The sequence below is a fragment of the Heterodontus francisci genome, chromosome 2, assembly GCF_036365525.1.
Source record: "Heterodontus francisci isolate sHetFra1 chromosome 2, sHetFra1.hap1, whole genome shotgun sequence".
NCBI lineage: Eukaryota > Metazoa > Chordata > Chondrichthyes > Heterodontiformes > Heterodontidae > Heterodontus > Heterodontus francisci.
The window spans coordinates 70,114,998-70,132,064 of NC_090372.1; the positions used below are offsets into that span (position 1 = coordinate 70,114,998).

The 17,067-nt window shown below is 41.1% G+C and overlaps 1 protein-coding gene across 1 annotated transcript in view; it reads left to right on the plus strand.

The window, feature by feature from the left end:
- Window positions 1-4,693: 4,693 nt before the first annotated feature.
- LOC137384655 (vacuolar protein sorting-associated protein 4B-like) overlaps window positions 4,694-17,067 on the plus strand; it is a 45,474-nt gene continuing 33,100 nt past the window's right edge. Inside the window, exons 1-3 of the mRNA XM_068058869.1 lie at window positions 4,694-4,875; window positions 9,124-9,235; window positions 13,960-14,107. Of these exons, the coding sequence (XP_067914970.1) occupies window positions 4,849-4,875; window positions 9,124-9,235; window positions 13,960-14,107 (287 nt within the window). The 5' untranslated portion in view covers window positions 4,694-4,848. The remainder of the gene's footprint in view (window positions 4,876-9,123; window positions 9,236-13,959; window positions 14,108-17,067) is intronic.

Genomic DNA, 17,067 nt, shown 5'->3' on the forward strand with positions numbered 1-17,067 from the left:
TTGATCATAGAGGCCAGCAGTGTCTTATAGAGTCATTTACGGATCACACAAAACTTGGAAGTATTATGAATTGTGAGGAGGATGGTGATAAAATTCAAGAACACATAGATAGGCTGGTGGAATGGGCAGACAAGCGGCAGCTGAAATTTAATGCAGAAATGTGTGAAGTGATTCATGTTGGTAGGAAGAACAAGGAGGGGCAATATAAATTAAAGGGTACAATTCTAAAGCGGGTGCAGGAGCAGAGGGTCCTGGGGGGACATATGTGCACCAATCATTGAAGGTTACAGGGTAGATTGAGAAAGCGGTTAATAAAGAATATGAGATTCTGGGCTTTATAAATAGGGGCACTGAGTACAAAAACGAGGAAGTTGTGATAAACCTGTATAAAACACTGGTTCGATCTCAACTGAAGAATTGTGTCCATTTCTGGGCACCACACCTTCAGAAAGATGTTAAGGCATTAGAGATGGTGCAGAAAAGATTCACAAGAATGGTTCCAGGGATGAGGAATTTCAGTTATGTGGTTAGTTTGGAGAAGCTGGGTCGCTTCTCCTTGGAGAAGAGAAGATTAAGAGGAGATTTGATAGAGGTGTAATCATGAGGGGTCTGGACAAATAGGGAGAAATTGTTCCCATAGGCCAAAGGATCCAGAAACAGAACACACCGATTTAAGGTGATTGGCAAAAGAAGCAACAGTGACATGAGGAAAAGCTTTTTTATTATGCAGCGAGTGGTTAGGATCTGGAATACACTGCCTGAGAGTGTGGTGGAGGCAGGTTCAATCGAGGCTTTCAAAAGAGATCTGGATAATTATCCGAAAATAAATTTTTGCAGGGCTATGGGGAAAAGGACTAGGTGAGTTCCTCTTGCAGGCAGCGAGCAGACACGATGGGCCAAATGGCCTACTCCTGTGCTGTAACCATTCTATGATTTTATGATAACTGAGTGGCTTACTAAGCTATTTCAGAAGGCAGACAAGAGTCAGCCACAGTGCTGTGGGTCTGGAGCCACATGTACGCTGGACAAGTTAAGGACAGAAAAGGACATTCGTGAACCAGATGGGCTTTTAAGAGAGTCTGGTAACTTCGTGATCATCATTACTGAGAGTATTTTTTAAATTCCAGATATATTAATTAAAGTTCTCCCAGCTGTAGTGGGATTTGAATGCAATCCAGGCAGCATAAGTCCAGCTTTCTGGATTACTAGCCTAGTAACATTACCACTGTACTATCGTTCCTAAGTCAGAAAGTTCTGGGTTGAAGTCTTACTCCAGAGACTTGAGTACAAAAATCCAGACTGAAACTCCAGTACTGAGGGAGTGCAGCGCTGTCGGAGATGCCGTCTGAGGCCTTGTCTGCCCTCTCAGGTGGATGTAAAAGATCCCATGGCACTATCTTGAAGAAAAGCAGGGGAGTCATTCCCCACGCCCTGGCAAATATTTATCGCTGAATCAATATCACAAAAATAGTTTATCTGATTATTGTCACATTGCTGTTTATGTGAGCTTATTGTGCAATTTGGCTGCCGTGGAAGCACTTCATTGGCTACATTAAAATCCATCTACCAAGTTTTTGCCCACTCACTCAACCTATCTATATCCCCTTGCAGATTCCTTATGTCCTCATCACAACATGCCCTCCTATCTATTTTTGTATCATCAGCAAATTTGGATATATTACACTCTGCCCCTCCTCCAAGTCATTAATATAGATAGTAAATAACTGAGGCCCTAGGACTGATCCTTGTGTCACTCCAACTTGAAAAGACCCATTAATCCTGACTCTCCGTCTTCTGTGAGTTAACTAATCCTCAATCCATGCTAATACGTAACCCCCAATACCATAAGCTCCTATCTTGTGCAACAATATTTTATGTGGCACCTTATCGAATGCCTTCTGGAAATCTAAATAAACTACATCTACCAGTTCCCCTTTATCAACTCGGCTTGTTATATCCTCAAAGAACTCTAGCAAATTTGTCAAACATGATTTCCCTTTCACAAAACCATGTTGACTCTATCTGATTGCTATAAGCTTTTCTAAATGTCCTGCTATTTCTTCCTTAATAATGGACTCTAGCATTTTCCTAACGACCAATGTTAAGCTGACTGGCCAATAGTTTCCTGCTTTTTGTCTCCCTCCCTTCTTGAACAGGGGCGTCACATTAGCAATTTTCCAATCTGCTGGGACCCTCCCGGAATAGAGTGACTTCTGGAATATTCCGACCAATAGCTCTACTATCGCTGCAGCCACTTCCTTTAAAACCCTTGGATGCAGGCCATCAGGTCCTGGCGACTTGTCTGCCTTTAGTCCCATTAGTTTGTCAAATGCTTTGCCCCTCGTGATAGAGACTGTTAGATGATTTTTCCTCCCATTAGCTCCTTGCTTGTCTGATATCTGTGGGATGTTTATAGTGTACTCCACTGTGAAGCCCAATGCAAAATATTGGTTTAAATTATCTGCCATTTCCCTGTTTCCCGTTATCAATTTCTTTTTATATACCCGTAGAAGCTCTTGTTTGTTTTTATATTTCTTGCCAATTTACTTTCATCATCAATTTTCTCCCTCTTTATTAGCTTTTTAGTCATCCGCTGCTGGTTCCTAAAAAATTTCCAATCCTCTGGCCTACCACTGGTTTTCAACGCTTTGTATGCCTTAGTTTTTGATTGCATTCTCTCCTTGACTGCCTTTGTTAACCACGGGTGGTTCATCCTTCTCATCGAGTCCTTCTTTTTGACCAGGATAAATTTTTGCTGAGCATTATGAAATATCTGCTTAAATGTCTGCCACTGCTCATCATGAGGTCATGCACTTTGGTATGAAGAATCAAAAGGCAGCCTATTATTTAAAAAAGTGTAGCACAGAAGGTTCTGGGTGTTCTTATGCATGAAACACAATAAGTCAGCATGCAGGTGCAGCAAGTAATTAAGAAGGCAAATGGAATTTTGGCCTTTATTGCTAGGGGGTTGGAGTTTAAAAATAGGGAAGTCTTGTTACAACTGTACAGGGTGTTGGTGAGGCCACACCTGGAGTACTGTGTACAGTTTTGGTCCCTGTATTTAGGAAAGGATATACTGGCATTGGAGGCAGTTCAAAAGAGATTCACTAGGCTGATTCCTGGGATGAAGGGGTTGACTTATCAAGAACGGCTAAACAAGTGAGGCCTTTATTCATTAGAGTTTAGAAGAATGAGGGGTGATCTTATTGATATGTACAAAATTCTGAGGGGGCTTGACAGGGTAGATGTTGAGAAGATGTTTCCGCTAGTGGGGGAATCTTGAACTAGGGGACATAGTTACCGAATAAGGGGACACTCATTTAAAACTGAGACGCAAAGGAATTTCTTCTCTCAGAGGGTAGTCATAGTCATAGAGATATACAGCACAGAAACAGGCCCTTTGGCCCATCGTGTCTGTGCTGGCCATCAAGCACCTAACTATTCTAATCCCATTTTCCAGCACTTGGCCCACAGGCTTGTATGCTATGGCGTTTCAAGTGCTCATCTAAATACTTGTTAAATGTTGTGAGGGTTCCTGCCCCTACCACCTCTTCTGGCAGTGCGTTCCAGATTCCAACTACGCTCTGAGTGAATTTTTTTTTCATCAAATCCCCTCTAAACCTCTTGGCCCTTACCTTAACTCTATGCCCCCATTTATTGACTCCTCCTCGAAGGGAAAAAGTTTCTTCCTATCTAACCTATCAATGCCTCTCATAATTTTGTATACCTCAATCATGTCCCCCCCTCAGCCTTCTCTACTCTAGGGAAAACAACCCTAGCTTTTTCAGTCTCTCCTCATAGCTGAAATGCTCCAGCCCAGTAGTGAATGGAATTCTCTAACCCAGAGTAGAGGCCGGCTCATGTCTGCAAATGAAACCCGACCCGAGCCCAGCAGAGCCACATCCGACCCAAGCCCGACACCTTTCAATTTTTCCTGCGCTCGACCTGACCCAACCATCAGTTAACCTAGCTTCGGTTTTTCGCTTTGTTGCTTATCTGCACAAGCTTAAAAAAACTGCAACTAAACAACCTAAAAAGTACATTAACATTGGAGCCATGTACCGGAGGTGGTGATAGAGCGTGTCTGACCCGGCCCGAACCGACCCGAGCCCGAATGCCGGACCTGGAAGAGCGACCCGAACCCGACGCATGTCGTCAGGTCTGGGTCAGGTAGCTATGCTCTTGTGGATGCTAGATCACTGAAAGTATTTAAAGAGGAGGTAGATAGATTTTTGAAATATTGGGAAGTTGAGGGCTATGAAGAGCAGGCACGAAACAGGAGTTGAGGTCTGGGGCAGATCAGCTATGATCTTATTGAATGGCAGGGCAGGCTTGAGGGGCCGAATGGCCTTCTCCTGCTCCTATTTCTTATGTTCTTATGTCCAGTGATCATGAAAGGTGCTATATAAATGCATGTTTTTTCTTTCATTCTTTCCTGTCCTATCCCTTTCCCTGCAACTGTACTTATTTAAAAACTGTTAAAGCTCTACTTGTTCTGACGAAAGGCCATCGGCTGGAAACGTTAAGTGTGATACCCTGCCTGCTGAGTATTTTCTTTGAAGATCTCAGGCCTGTTGTTTTCCCACAGCAGATGTTGCAGATACAGCTCTGAAGAGAATTGGAGGCCGCACATGCGCACAGTGCCAGGCCGGGGCTTGCCACCGGAAGTGCCTCCTGTCGCGGAAGGCCCGGGTCGGACGGAAGTGAGGTGTGTTTTGTGTCGCTGCTGGAGGCGGAAGAGGTGTCGGTGAGGAAAGTGATTCCAAAATTGTAGAGTTCGGGGCCAGGGCTTTAGGCTTTCCTTTCTCCTCCACTGGACAGCTGCTGCGAAACGCACGGACAGGGCAAATGGCTGCTCACAGTAACAATTTGCAGGTAAACACTGCTGAGGCCGATGGACGGAGCGGGGCCAGGCGGAAGGAGGTGCTGAGCTGCTGCTGCCCCGTTTCCCGCATCCACCACCGCCTGAACTTTGAGGAGTTGGGGTGGGTTGGTTGGTTGGTTGTTGGTCCAAAAATCTGCTGCCAATATCCTGGAGAGCGAGATTGAATTGAAGGTTTAAACAGTCTGAATGGTCTGGAGAGGGAGAAAGGAAACTACAGCGGGAGGCCAGACTCAGCCTGCGATTAAACAAATGACGTGACTGTTAAAAGGCAGTCTAACAGGAAGAGGGAAAGGTGAATAGAGGAGAAACTATAAAGAACTCACCAGCCACTCCCTTAAAACTCTAACACTTGACGATGGAGAAATTGTAATACGTTTAAGTCTCCAGTTCTTAGTGGTGCAGTGTGAAGCTGAACGGCTGAGTACACTGGGTGCGATACTTCTCTTTGAGGAGGAATAAGCTACTTTTCTTTATTCTCTATCTTTAATGTTCACATTCGGAAAGGGATAGGAAGCGAAGACATTAAAAGAAAGGGCAGTATCCATGAAAAACGCCAGTTATTGGCAAGCCTCCATTTGTTTACAGAAGTCAGTGAATTGTCGATATAGTCCCTAGTACCAAAGATAGTCGAACAAAGTTGTTGTAGGATATGGAAAGGGTAATTCAAAAATATTACATTAGATTGTGAAAGTAAGAAAGGAGTAGATGTAATGAAAAACAAATTTAGGACTGATATAATGAAATTGTTTCTCACTTAATGTTTGTGTAATATTTATAGCATGGGTAAAGGCCATTGAGCCCAATAGGTCTATGTTGATGTGTTTGCTAAACATGAGTCTTCTCCCACCTTTTATCTAACTTGATCAATGTACCCTATTCCTTTCTCCCTCTTACTTATCTGTCTCCCCTTACTTGCATCTATGCTATTTCCCTCAACAGCTCCTTGTCGTAGCAAGTTCCACATTCTAACCACTTTCTGGGTAAAGAGGTTTTTACTGAATTCCCTATTAGATTTGTTAGTGTCTCTTTTATTTTTGCCACTAGCTCTGTCTCGCCCGAAAGTGGACATCTTTGTCTACCCTATCAAACCCTTTCGTAATCTCAAAGGCCTCTATCAGATCACCTCAGTTTTTTCTAGAGCAAAGAGCCCCAGCCTGTTCAATATTTCTGGAAGGGTCTAGCCACTCAGTTGGTGGTATCATGCTTGTGATTTTTTTTTGCATCTTCTCCAGTGCCCCTCTCTATATCCTTTTTGTAATAGAGATTAGAACTGTGCATATACTCCAAGTATGATCTAACCAAGATTTATCTACATTTAACAGTGAGAATTGGTACAAATAATAGTGCATATTGTCTCTTAAAAGTTCATAACACCACTCTCTAAACTGCTGAACAATCTCCAGAATCAGTCAAAGCCTGAAAAAAACCCCCATAAATCTACAACACAGAAGGAGACCATTCGCCCCAACTTGTCTATGCTGGTAAAATGCCTGATGCCTTTAGTGTTAATACCCAAGCCTCATTTTATCAGATTACCTAGTTAAAATAATTGTTGCTAATCACAGCAGTCCCTCCCATCCTAATAGATTTCTCTCTCTGGTACCATTATGTAAGTTATGTCCCCTTCCAATCCGAAGGGCTCCAACAGATAATTTTCAGTCATATAGAAGGAGGCCATTCAGCCCATCCATCATGCCATCTTTAAAATAGTTATCCCATTATTCCCTCTTTCCTGCTCTTTCCCATGACACTGCACATTTTTCCTCTTCAAGTATTTATCCAATTCCCTTTTGAAAATTACTGTATCTTCCACTGCCCTTTCGGGCAGTAGATTCCAAATCCCCTCAACGCACTGTAATATATGACCATATCCCATACCTCTACAAGATTAATTTTGGAATTTAGTCCCTCAAGGCGAATCCTCACTTATGAATTCTATCCCTCCCCAGTAAGTGGAAAAACCATCATTTCTCAAAACATTTGGCTGTTTCCATCTATCTTCCTTTAATCTGTCAATTTAGCTTAGCGGTAACACACTCAACTTTGAGTTGGAAGGTCATGGATTCAAACCCCACTCGAGGACTTGACACAATTTAGACAAACACTTCAATGCAGTGCTGAGAAAGTGTTGTAATGTTTTGAGATGTTGTCTGAATGAAATGTTAAACCAAGACTCTGTCGGCTTGTTGAGGTGAATGTAAAAGATCCTGGCCAATATTCACCCCATGACTAATATCACCAAAATAGCTATTTATTGGAAATGTCACATGGAAATTAGTTGCCATATTTGCTTCTAAAACAACAGGAACTACACTTTTTAAAAATGATCCATTGGTTGTGAAGTGCTTGAGACATCCTGAAAGGTACTATATGAATACAAGTTCATTTTCTTTCCAATACAGTTCTGGTTCAGGTATATATCCAGTTCCTCTGTTAGTGCTAGTTGACACAGATTTAACAATCTTTGCTTGGAGACAGTTCCACAGGTCCATTATTTGAGATGTGATGGGGAAGTATCTTCCAGTCTCTTATCTTGCTTGACATTATTGTGTTGTGATGAAAATGGTGGAATAATAGGGCTGATCACATCCACATCTGTAGTCCATGATGTCTTAGTTGAATTTACCCATCTAACCATTTTATGGTTGTGACTCATTCTCTTTTGATAGCATGGTTCTGAGCATTGGTTTTACCTTGGATACTTCCAAAGTGGATGCAGTGCACATCTAAAATGCTAGGTCTTCCAAGGAAGATCAGAGGTACATTAAGAGACAAAGCTCATCGCATTCTGGCTTTTCGTTTAGAACGTTCACTCCCAACTGTTTAGCAACCAATATATTTCATGTGAAAGATGAAATTAATTATAGAAAAAGTATCAAGTATTGTGATATAGGAAAAAAAATGGTTAGCATACATAGTGAGTGGAGTTATGAGCTGCTTAACATGTTCAGTTGCACTGAAGCAACAATCAAAATGACAGGCAAAATAATGCTGTATAAAGCTAAGTATGTTCTGCTAAAACTATCATACTGTGAACAGCTTTGGCCACTGAGACCGAAGGGAGACACTCAACCTCTGGAGATGGTTCAGAGAAAATTGAGACTGATTCCTACATCTGAGAACTGAGTTAAGAGGAACTACTGGAATAGTTTAAGCTTTTTAGACTGGAAAAGAGGTGGCTAAGAGGGGCTGAGAGAGTATAATAAAAGACAAATCAGAAAATTACTACAAATTAAACCACGATGGTGGAACAAGGGAGCCAACGTTCAAATTTAGGCCTGATGTCAGGATGATCATCTTCATAAAGAGGAATCAATATGTGTAGTAATGGAATTCCAGGTTGGGTAGTAGAGGCTTGTCAATTAAGGGTCCATGAGGGCACATGTACATTTTTGTATGGTCATCTCATTCAGCCTATGGTGCCTAAAACTCAGTGGCCCCTTAATACCTATATTATTGTGTAATTTATGTGCCTTCCGCAGCTAAGTAATCTCTGGGATCCATTTGATATTCCCTTGATCCCTTCCCTACATAACTCAACCATATTCCTTTATCCCCATGTTCATGGGGAGGCACAACGTTGAGACTACCTTGGTCCAAGTCAGAAGTGGCATCCTTTGTGACTCTTTATTGTTCATAACCTAATCTACAATCTGATTTAGTGGTTATTTTTCCACTATTCTGAAGATGAGGAAAGCACATAGTGACAGATAATTTATCAATTAAGTTGAAGTTAAAGAAGAAGGGCTCTTTGTTCAAACCCTGGACTTGCTGCATTTAAGTACATGTAGTGTAAGCAAAGGCTCACCCCAGGTCATAAGGACTGAGGGCTCACTTCCAGGAATAGTCTTTGTTGTTGGCCCCAAAGAAATTACATTGTGTACAGACTCAAAAATATAATGCGTTCAGTAAGCCCATTTCAGAAGCTGGTATTTTATAAAATTTGGTGGTCATTCTCTCTCTGTACAGCATAGAATGCGCAGTGAGGGATTTTGGGGTCTTTCTGAATACATTAACGAAGATGGGCTGAATAACCCACCATCATTCATCATGACCGTGTGACTAAATTTAAAGTTTGTCTAGTGGTTTCGGAGGTAGTTTTAATACTTGTAGTTCCTTATCAAAATCCTGGAGATCCATGGTCTTCAATCTTAGTTTCATTTATTTTAGCTTTTAGGTAACAGCAGACAAAGCCTTAGAATACAGTGATGATTATTTAACTTTGTTTTTCTTTATAGAAAGGTATAGATCTCGCAAGCAAAGCTGCTCAAGAAGATAAAGGAGGAAACTATGAAGAAGCCCTGCGGTTATACCAAAGTGCAGTGCAGTACTTTTTGCATGTTGTTAAATGTAAGCAATTAAAAAGGATCTCTTAATTCCATTTTGCTGCAGTTCTTTCCACATTGTTTTTTCTGTTAGCATATCTGCAAAGCTCCAAAGCAAAGTAAAATAATTTGAAAAAAGAAAAGCACAAAATGTTAGCTTAATTTTTAAGGAATTGTAACAGGGTGATTAAGTCCATTGTTGATGGGTACCACTTGTTTTATAGTCATTTATGGATTTGCTCTGTATAAAGATCTTTCAGTTTGGATGGCAGAACCAGGAACAGATTGTCATCTTCATTGTAATGGAGTTGGACCTTAACAAAAGCAAAAGCTTGCAATTCTGAGGAAGAGTGAATCTGCTCTTTAGTCATTACTTCTGCTTTTACACTATGCAAGAGCATTGCCATCTGAAGGTAAACCTGCCTGGTTTTGCTACAGCCAATGTCCAGGATCTCCTACTTTTCAATAGGTCATTCTGGCAGCCGACTAATAAATCCGGCACACTTGCCTTCAGGTTGCAGACAGCTACACGATCTTTCCTTTGAAAGCCAGTGTGCTGGCAAGGATTTGTTATAATATAGAATCGCCTAAATTTAGAGAGTGATATCAAGTCTTATTAAATAATATGAATAAGCTTCTTCATTGGAGAGACGAGGGATGATTTACTGCTGGATCTAGTAATGGGAAATGAGCCAGAGCTGGTAAGAGATGTAAGATGGGGAAAGTTTCAGCAATAGTGATCACTATATAATGAGGTTTAAAATAATGATTGAGAAATACATGAGATTAAAGTGCTAGATTAGAAAGAAGCTAACTTTGAAGAAATGAGAAAATAAGGAAGGTAAGCTAGAAAAGAAATTGACAGGGCAACTACAATGGGAAATATTTTTTTTAAATGGTCAGTAGAATTTAGGAGGAATATATTCTGCTAATAAACAAGACCAAGCTAGCGAATAATGGAACACTGGATGAATAAAGAGATAAAGGTGAAATTGAAACTAACAACAAAGGCTTACGCTAAGTATATAGTCAATAAAGGAGAGGGTGACGAAAGGGAATACGGAGAGGTTAGGAAAGCAGTCAAAAATACAATTGGGAAAGCCAATAGGAACGATGAAAATTAAGTTGTCAAGGAAGAAAGACGCAAATAACACAATAAAAATCAGGATAGAGATAGGGCCACTAAAGGATGCACAAGGTAAACTTGCAGGTATTGATAGCAAAATGACAGCAATACTGAATAGTTACTTTGCCTAAGTATTTACCAGGGAAACTAACAAGATGGACATAAATTACAAGAAGTGATCAAAAAAGATATAAAACATTTAAGTTGGAAAGGCTGGGAATAATTGATAAAATAATCAAACTTTGAGAAGATAAAACCCCTGGATGGATTGCATATGTGCATATTAATATAAATTAGGGAAGGGAAAGCAGAGGCACATATCTATATAAGTAAAAGGAAAAGTGCCAGAGGATAGGTGGGCAGCTAATGTGATTCATTTGTCTTTTTTATAAACAAAAAGGAGATAGAGCAAGTCTAGGGAATTACAGACCAATTATTTTAATGCTAGGAAAGATAATGGAGGGGCAGGTAGCAGAATGGCTAGCAAGCTAGCTAGAAAACAGAAGGCAGAGGTTAAGGATAGTTGCTCCAACTGGCAAAAGGTGGGAAGTGATGTTCCACAAGTATCGATGATAGGACGCAAGTTGTTCACAATTTACATAAATAATTTGGACTCCGGAATTGGAAGTACAATTTCAAAATTTGCAGCTGATACCAAATTGAAGGGTGTAGTTGATACTGAGGAAGAGTGGCAAAGTAGAAGACATTAATAAATTTGCAGAATGGGTATGTAATAGGAAAATTAACTTCAATGGTCCAGATTTTGCTGTCCGTGACAATGTACCCCACTGACCTAAAAGAAAGCTGCCCACAAAGATCCAGTGATCTCTGGTGTGGATTTCCGCTTTCCCATCGTAAGCTTGAATCTGCTGCCAAGTGAAGGGGATCTCCAGGTGTTCAGCAACAGTGATGTCAATAAGCAGCTTAACCAGCCAATCTCATTAAATTATTCTCCTGGACAGAAAACCAGGCAGTAAAATGCACTGGTTGTCCTTCAATTTTAATTAAATTGTAGAGAGTGACAAATGATTGGCATACACACATGTCATTAAGGTAGAAGCTGAAATATCAAATTTAAAAAAAAAAATTATTTTAAAGTAAGTAGATTTTTTAATCATAATGGAGAAATTTAACATTTGTTATGACCAGGGCGGGAGCACTGCACTGTCAGTTCAGTCCCATCACTCCTCAGGTCACAGCATATTATTAAGCTTTCACACCCAATCGTAAAAAAGCAGCCAAATTAAAGACTCTAGTAACCCCAGAATGAAACAGACCAAACCAGTTATCTTTAAACAACAACAAATTAACTATTTAAAAAAAACTAAATCATAAACGCTATTAAGATAAACCTATGTGTAAAGACTTTATAACTTATTTTAATCTGACTCCCGCTTTCACACACACACATTATAAAGTAACAGTTAACCAGTTTTACAAAGTGGAGCTTTTAAAATCAGCAGTGTCTTAAGAATAAATAAAATAAAGTCTTTCTAGGTTATGTTCCTGGTGAATGAGCTCTTCTAATGTGAAAATAGTCCTTCAGAAGATAGGCATTCAACTCTTTGGCTTCAGTAGGCATTAAACAGTTCTTTGAATGATGAGCACAGCAATACGAATAATTTCTTGGAAAAAGAAAAGCATTTCTTTTTTACTCAGGGAATTAACTTGGTTTGTAACTTTGTAAAATTTTTCTGAAAGAAAACAACAGCTCCTTTCTTTAGTTCGCCTTGCTGGGAAGTGTCTCAGAACTGACTGGTTTTAGCTGGTTTCTGCCAGTTCCCCACACAGCCAAGTGGATACATGTGACCTCTCTCTCCTACTGTTGCCCAGGGTAGCAAAAACTGCAGCTGATGGTCTCCAGAAATTCCAGAACTTTCTCCCTTAAAGGCACATTGTTTTTAACGAAGTCTTAAAGGCATGCGCACACTTTTTAATCTGAGGAGAAAAACAATTACAGATCTGTGACACATTCCACAAATATAAAATTTACTTTTTCAGGGCCAGAAAGTTTTTTTTTAGCAGTAATTATGAACTTATTACGCTGTTAAAAATGCAGTTACCTGTCTTTCAACAAGATGTATCTTTTTCCAGGGTTTTACAGCAAGAATATTAGGGTTAAATGGCAAGTTCTTGTCAGTTCAGTGACTTCTACTTGATTGCAGTCAGCGGGGGGTTGTGGGGGAAGTCTCAACTGTGTACCCTATGGAGAAGTGTAGAATTACTGACAGCAACCTCTGGATTTCCATGTTTAACTGCACGTGTGGACTCCAAACATTTCTGTCAGTTTCAGAGGAGTAATGACGGCAAATGCTGACACGTTTGCTGCCATTACTACTGCAAAATCCGGGTCTTCATAGATAAATATGAGCTGGTTCATTTAGGTAGATGGAATAAGGAGGCCACATACTCTTTGGAAAATAAATGGAAGAGGGAGAGAACCAAAGGGATCTAGGGATATGGATGCACAAATCACGAAAATAATAATGTAGGTTAGTAAGGCCAGTTTAAAAAAAAAACAAGCAAAACAGCGGGGTTCGTTTCTCCAGGGATAGAGTTGAAAAGCTGGGAAGTTATGTTAAAATTATATAGAACCTTGGTTAAACCACACACTGAGTACTGTGCACAGCTCTGGTCTCCATATTATAAAAATGTTAGAGGCACTGGAGTGGATGCAAAAACATTTACACCAATGATATCAAAACTGAGAGGTTATACATTTCAGGAAGGACTGAATAGGTAGGGTGCTTTCTCCGGAAAAGAGAAGGCTGGGGTGTGATTTGGTATAAGTCTTTAAGATTGTGAAAGGGTTTGACAGGGTTAACATGGAGTATGTGTTTCCACTTGTTAGGTGACCAAAACGAGGATGCATAAAGTCAAGACAGTTAGTAATAAGTAATAAATTATACTGGGAATTCAGGAGAAACATCTTTACCCAGAGTGTGGTTCGTACTTACTGCCCCATGGAGCAGTTCAGGCAAATAGCAACTATGCAATCAGAGAAGCTAGAATATGACATGAAAGAGAAGGAATGGGGTGGAGTTAGATGAAGTAGAGTTGGTGCTAGATGAAGTAGATTTGGAGCAGACTCGTGTGCAATGTTCTCTCTGCACATGTCATTCTTAACGGGATCTCACAGTGCTAGCTGCACATAGCAAACAGAAGTTGGAGGGAATGTTGCTCATGTAGAACATAAAGACCAGGGTGGGCCAGTTGAGTCAAAAGGACTATTTTTGTGCTGTAAATTCTATATAATGTTGAACTCCCAGTCTTGTAGCAATTGAATGTATTTTAAAAAAATGTTTCTTTCCCTTTTGGCTCTCATCCCAGTCTCTGAGCAATAACTAGGCGTAAAACAAATATGATTGGGGGGGGGTGGGGATAAACAGTTGTGTTTTCTTCAAGGTTAGTAAGAGCGGTGTTATTCTGCTTTGTGAACATTTTCCTATTCATAACATGCAGATTTCTCTAAATAGGTGCCTGCAGGACTTTATCAACAGTGAAAAACAAGAGCTGAGACAATTGTAGTGGGGGAAGATGATTTTCTTGATGGTAGCAAACCTCATTATTTCACTTTGTCGTTTTAGTACATGGAAATTAATTTTATTGTTTTTAAATGTTAGATGAAGCTCAAGGTGCTAAAGCAAAAGAGAGCCTTCGAGCAAAGTGTACAGAATACCTTGATCGAGCTGAAAAACTAAAAGAATATCTGCAAAAAAAACAAAAAGTCAAAAAGCCTATTGAAGAGTCAAACGCAAGTGATGACAAAGGGTATGTATATGTGTCTTGTAGTTTTCTGTGCTGAAATGTTTGAAGTTTTGCATAGCAAGATGATATAGGAGGCTATTCAATTGGGGGGAATGAAAAAGAATGTAGTGATAGGAGACCGTATAGTTAGGATACTGTTCTCTGCAGCTATGGCCAGGTGTTCTGATGAAAGGTCACAGACCTTTAACTCTGTTTCTCTTTCCACAGATGCTGCCAGACCTGCTGAGTATTTCCAGCACTTTGTTTTATTTCAGATTTCCAACATCTGCAGATTTTGCTTTTATAGAAGATGTTTCATTTGACTGTAAATCTTCAGCGTGACGGGCAGCACTCTCACACTTTCACTTTCCTGTCCAGAGAAAGCTGGTGCCACTGAGGTGGGGAAGGGGTAAACACTCGAGTATGGGGGGGGGCGGGGGGGCAGGGGTGAACTCTGCACGTTGTGTATCGGGAAAAGGGGAAGGGGTGAACTCTGCACTTTGTATGTAGGGAAGGGGTGAACTCTGCACTTTGTATGTAGGGAAGGGGTGAACTCTGCACTTTGTATGTAGGGAAGGGCTGAACTCTGCACTTTGTATGTAGGGAAGGGCTGAACTCTGCACTTTGTATGTAGGGAAGGGCTGAACTCTGCACTTTGTATGTAGGGAAGGGCTGAACTCTGCACTTTGTATGGAGGGAAGGGGTGAACTCTGCACTGTGTGTATAGGGAGTATGGGGGGAAAGCAGGAACAGATTACTAAGTTGGATGATCAGCCTTGATCATAATGAATGGCGGAGCAGGCTCCAAGGGCCGAATGGCCTACTCCTCCTATTTTCTATGTTCTGAAGGTTGTGTTGCCTGCTCGGTGCCAGGGTTAAGGACATCTCATGGCTGGAGAGGACTTGGAGTAGGAGGGGAAGAATCCAGTTGTCATGGTCCATGTATGAAACATGACGTAGGTAGAACTAGGAATGAGGTTCTGCTGAGAGACCTTGAGGAGCTAGGGTCAAAATTAAAACCCAGACTATAATGGCTATTAATCTATGGTATATTACCTGAGCCATGTGCAAATTAGCATCGGGAAAAACAGATTAATAGTTTAATAAAAGAAAAATACTGCAGATGCTGGAAATCTGAAATAAAAACAAGAAATGCTGGAAATACTCAGCAAGTCTGGCAGCATCTGTGGATACAGAAGCAGAGTTAACGATTCAGGTCAGTGACCTTTCATCAGAATAGATCAATAGTTTAAATACGTGACTTTAAACTAGGGTTTCAATTCATGTCATGCTGGCAGCAGCATTGGAGAAAGAGGGAGCCGTTCTGTTGGGATAGGCTCCAGTTAAACTGGGCTGGGGTCAGTGTCCTGGTGGAATTGAATAAATATGGCAGTGGATAGGACTAAACTAAGGAAGAGGATGGTTGGGAGGATTCAGGAAATGGTAAATTCAAAAGCAATGCGAAATGTTGAGGCTGTACAACAGAGTAGCAATTTTGGGTAAAATAAGCAGAATGGGTCAGAGAGGGCCGGAGAATTTACAAAGGTAATGGGGCATTAGTAAGCTGGGTGACATCAGGGAAAAGTAGAAAATATAAAGCTAAAAGTACTGTATTTGAATGAATGAAGCAGTCACAACAAAATAGATGAATTAATAGCACAGATAGAAATAAATGAGTTTAACCTAACAGCCATTATGGAGACATGCTGCAGAGTGACCAAGGTTGGGAATTAAATATTCTAGGGTATTTGATTTTCAGAAGAGATTTTGGAGGGATTACCTTAATAATAAACAATGGGATAAAGAGAAAGGATTTTGGGTCGGAAAATCAAGGTGAAGCACTGGTTTGGGTGGAGCTAAGAAATAACAAGGGACACAGAACAATTGTGGGATTAGTTTATAAGCCCTCTAACAGGAATTGTAGTGTAGGGCACAGTATAAATCAGGAAATAGAGGTGGATGTGACAAGGGTAACACAGTAATCATGGGGGATTTTAATCTTCATATGGATTGGGAAAAACAAATTTGCAGTTATAGTATGGAGGACGAATTCATGGGGTGTGGGCATCGCTGGCTGGGCCAGCATTTTATTGCCCATCCCTAATTGCCCTTGAGAAGGTGGTGGTAAGCTGCCTTCTTGAACCACTGCAGTCCATGTGAGGTAGGTACACCCACAGTGCTGTTAGGAAGAGAGTTACAGGATTTTGACCCAGCGACAGTGAAGGAACGGCGATATAGTTCCAAGTCATGATGGTGTGTGACTTGGAGGGGCACTTGCAGGTGGTGATCCCATGCATTTGCTGCCCTTGTCCTTCTAGTTGGTAGAGGTTGCGGGTTTGGAAGGTGCTGTCTAAGGAGCCTTGGTGCGTTGCTGCAGTGCATCTTGTAGATGGTACATACTGCTGCCACTGTACGTCGGTGGTGGAGGGAGTGAATGTTTGTGGATGGTGTGCCAATCAAGTGGGCTGCTTTGTCCTGGATGGTTTCGAGCTTATTGAGTGTTGTTGGAGGTGCACCCATCCAGGCAAGTGGAGAGTATTCCATCACACGCCTGAATTGTGCCTTGTAGATGGTGGACAGGCTTTGGGGAGTCAGGAGGTGAGTTACCCGATGCAGGATTCCTAGCCTCTGACCTGCTCTTGTAGCCATGGTATTTATATGGCTACTCCAGTTCAGTTTCTGGTCAGTGGTAGCCCCTAGGATATTGATAGTGGGGGATTTAGCGATGGTAATGCCATTGAATGTCAAGGGGAGATGGTTAGATATTCTCTTGTCGGATATGGTCATTGCCTGGCACTTGTGTGGCGCGAATGTTACTTGCCACTTATCAGCCCAAGCCTGGATATTGTCCAGGTCTTGCTGCATTTCTACATTGACTGCTTCAGTATTTGAGGAGTCGCAAATGGTGCTGAACATTGTGCAATCATCAGCGAACATCCCCACTTCTGACCTTATGATTGAAGGAAGGGCATTGATGAAACAGC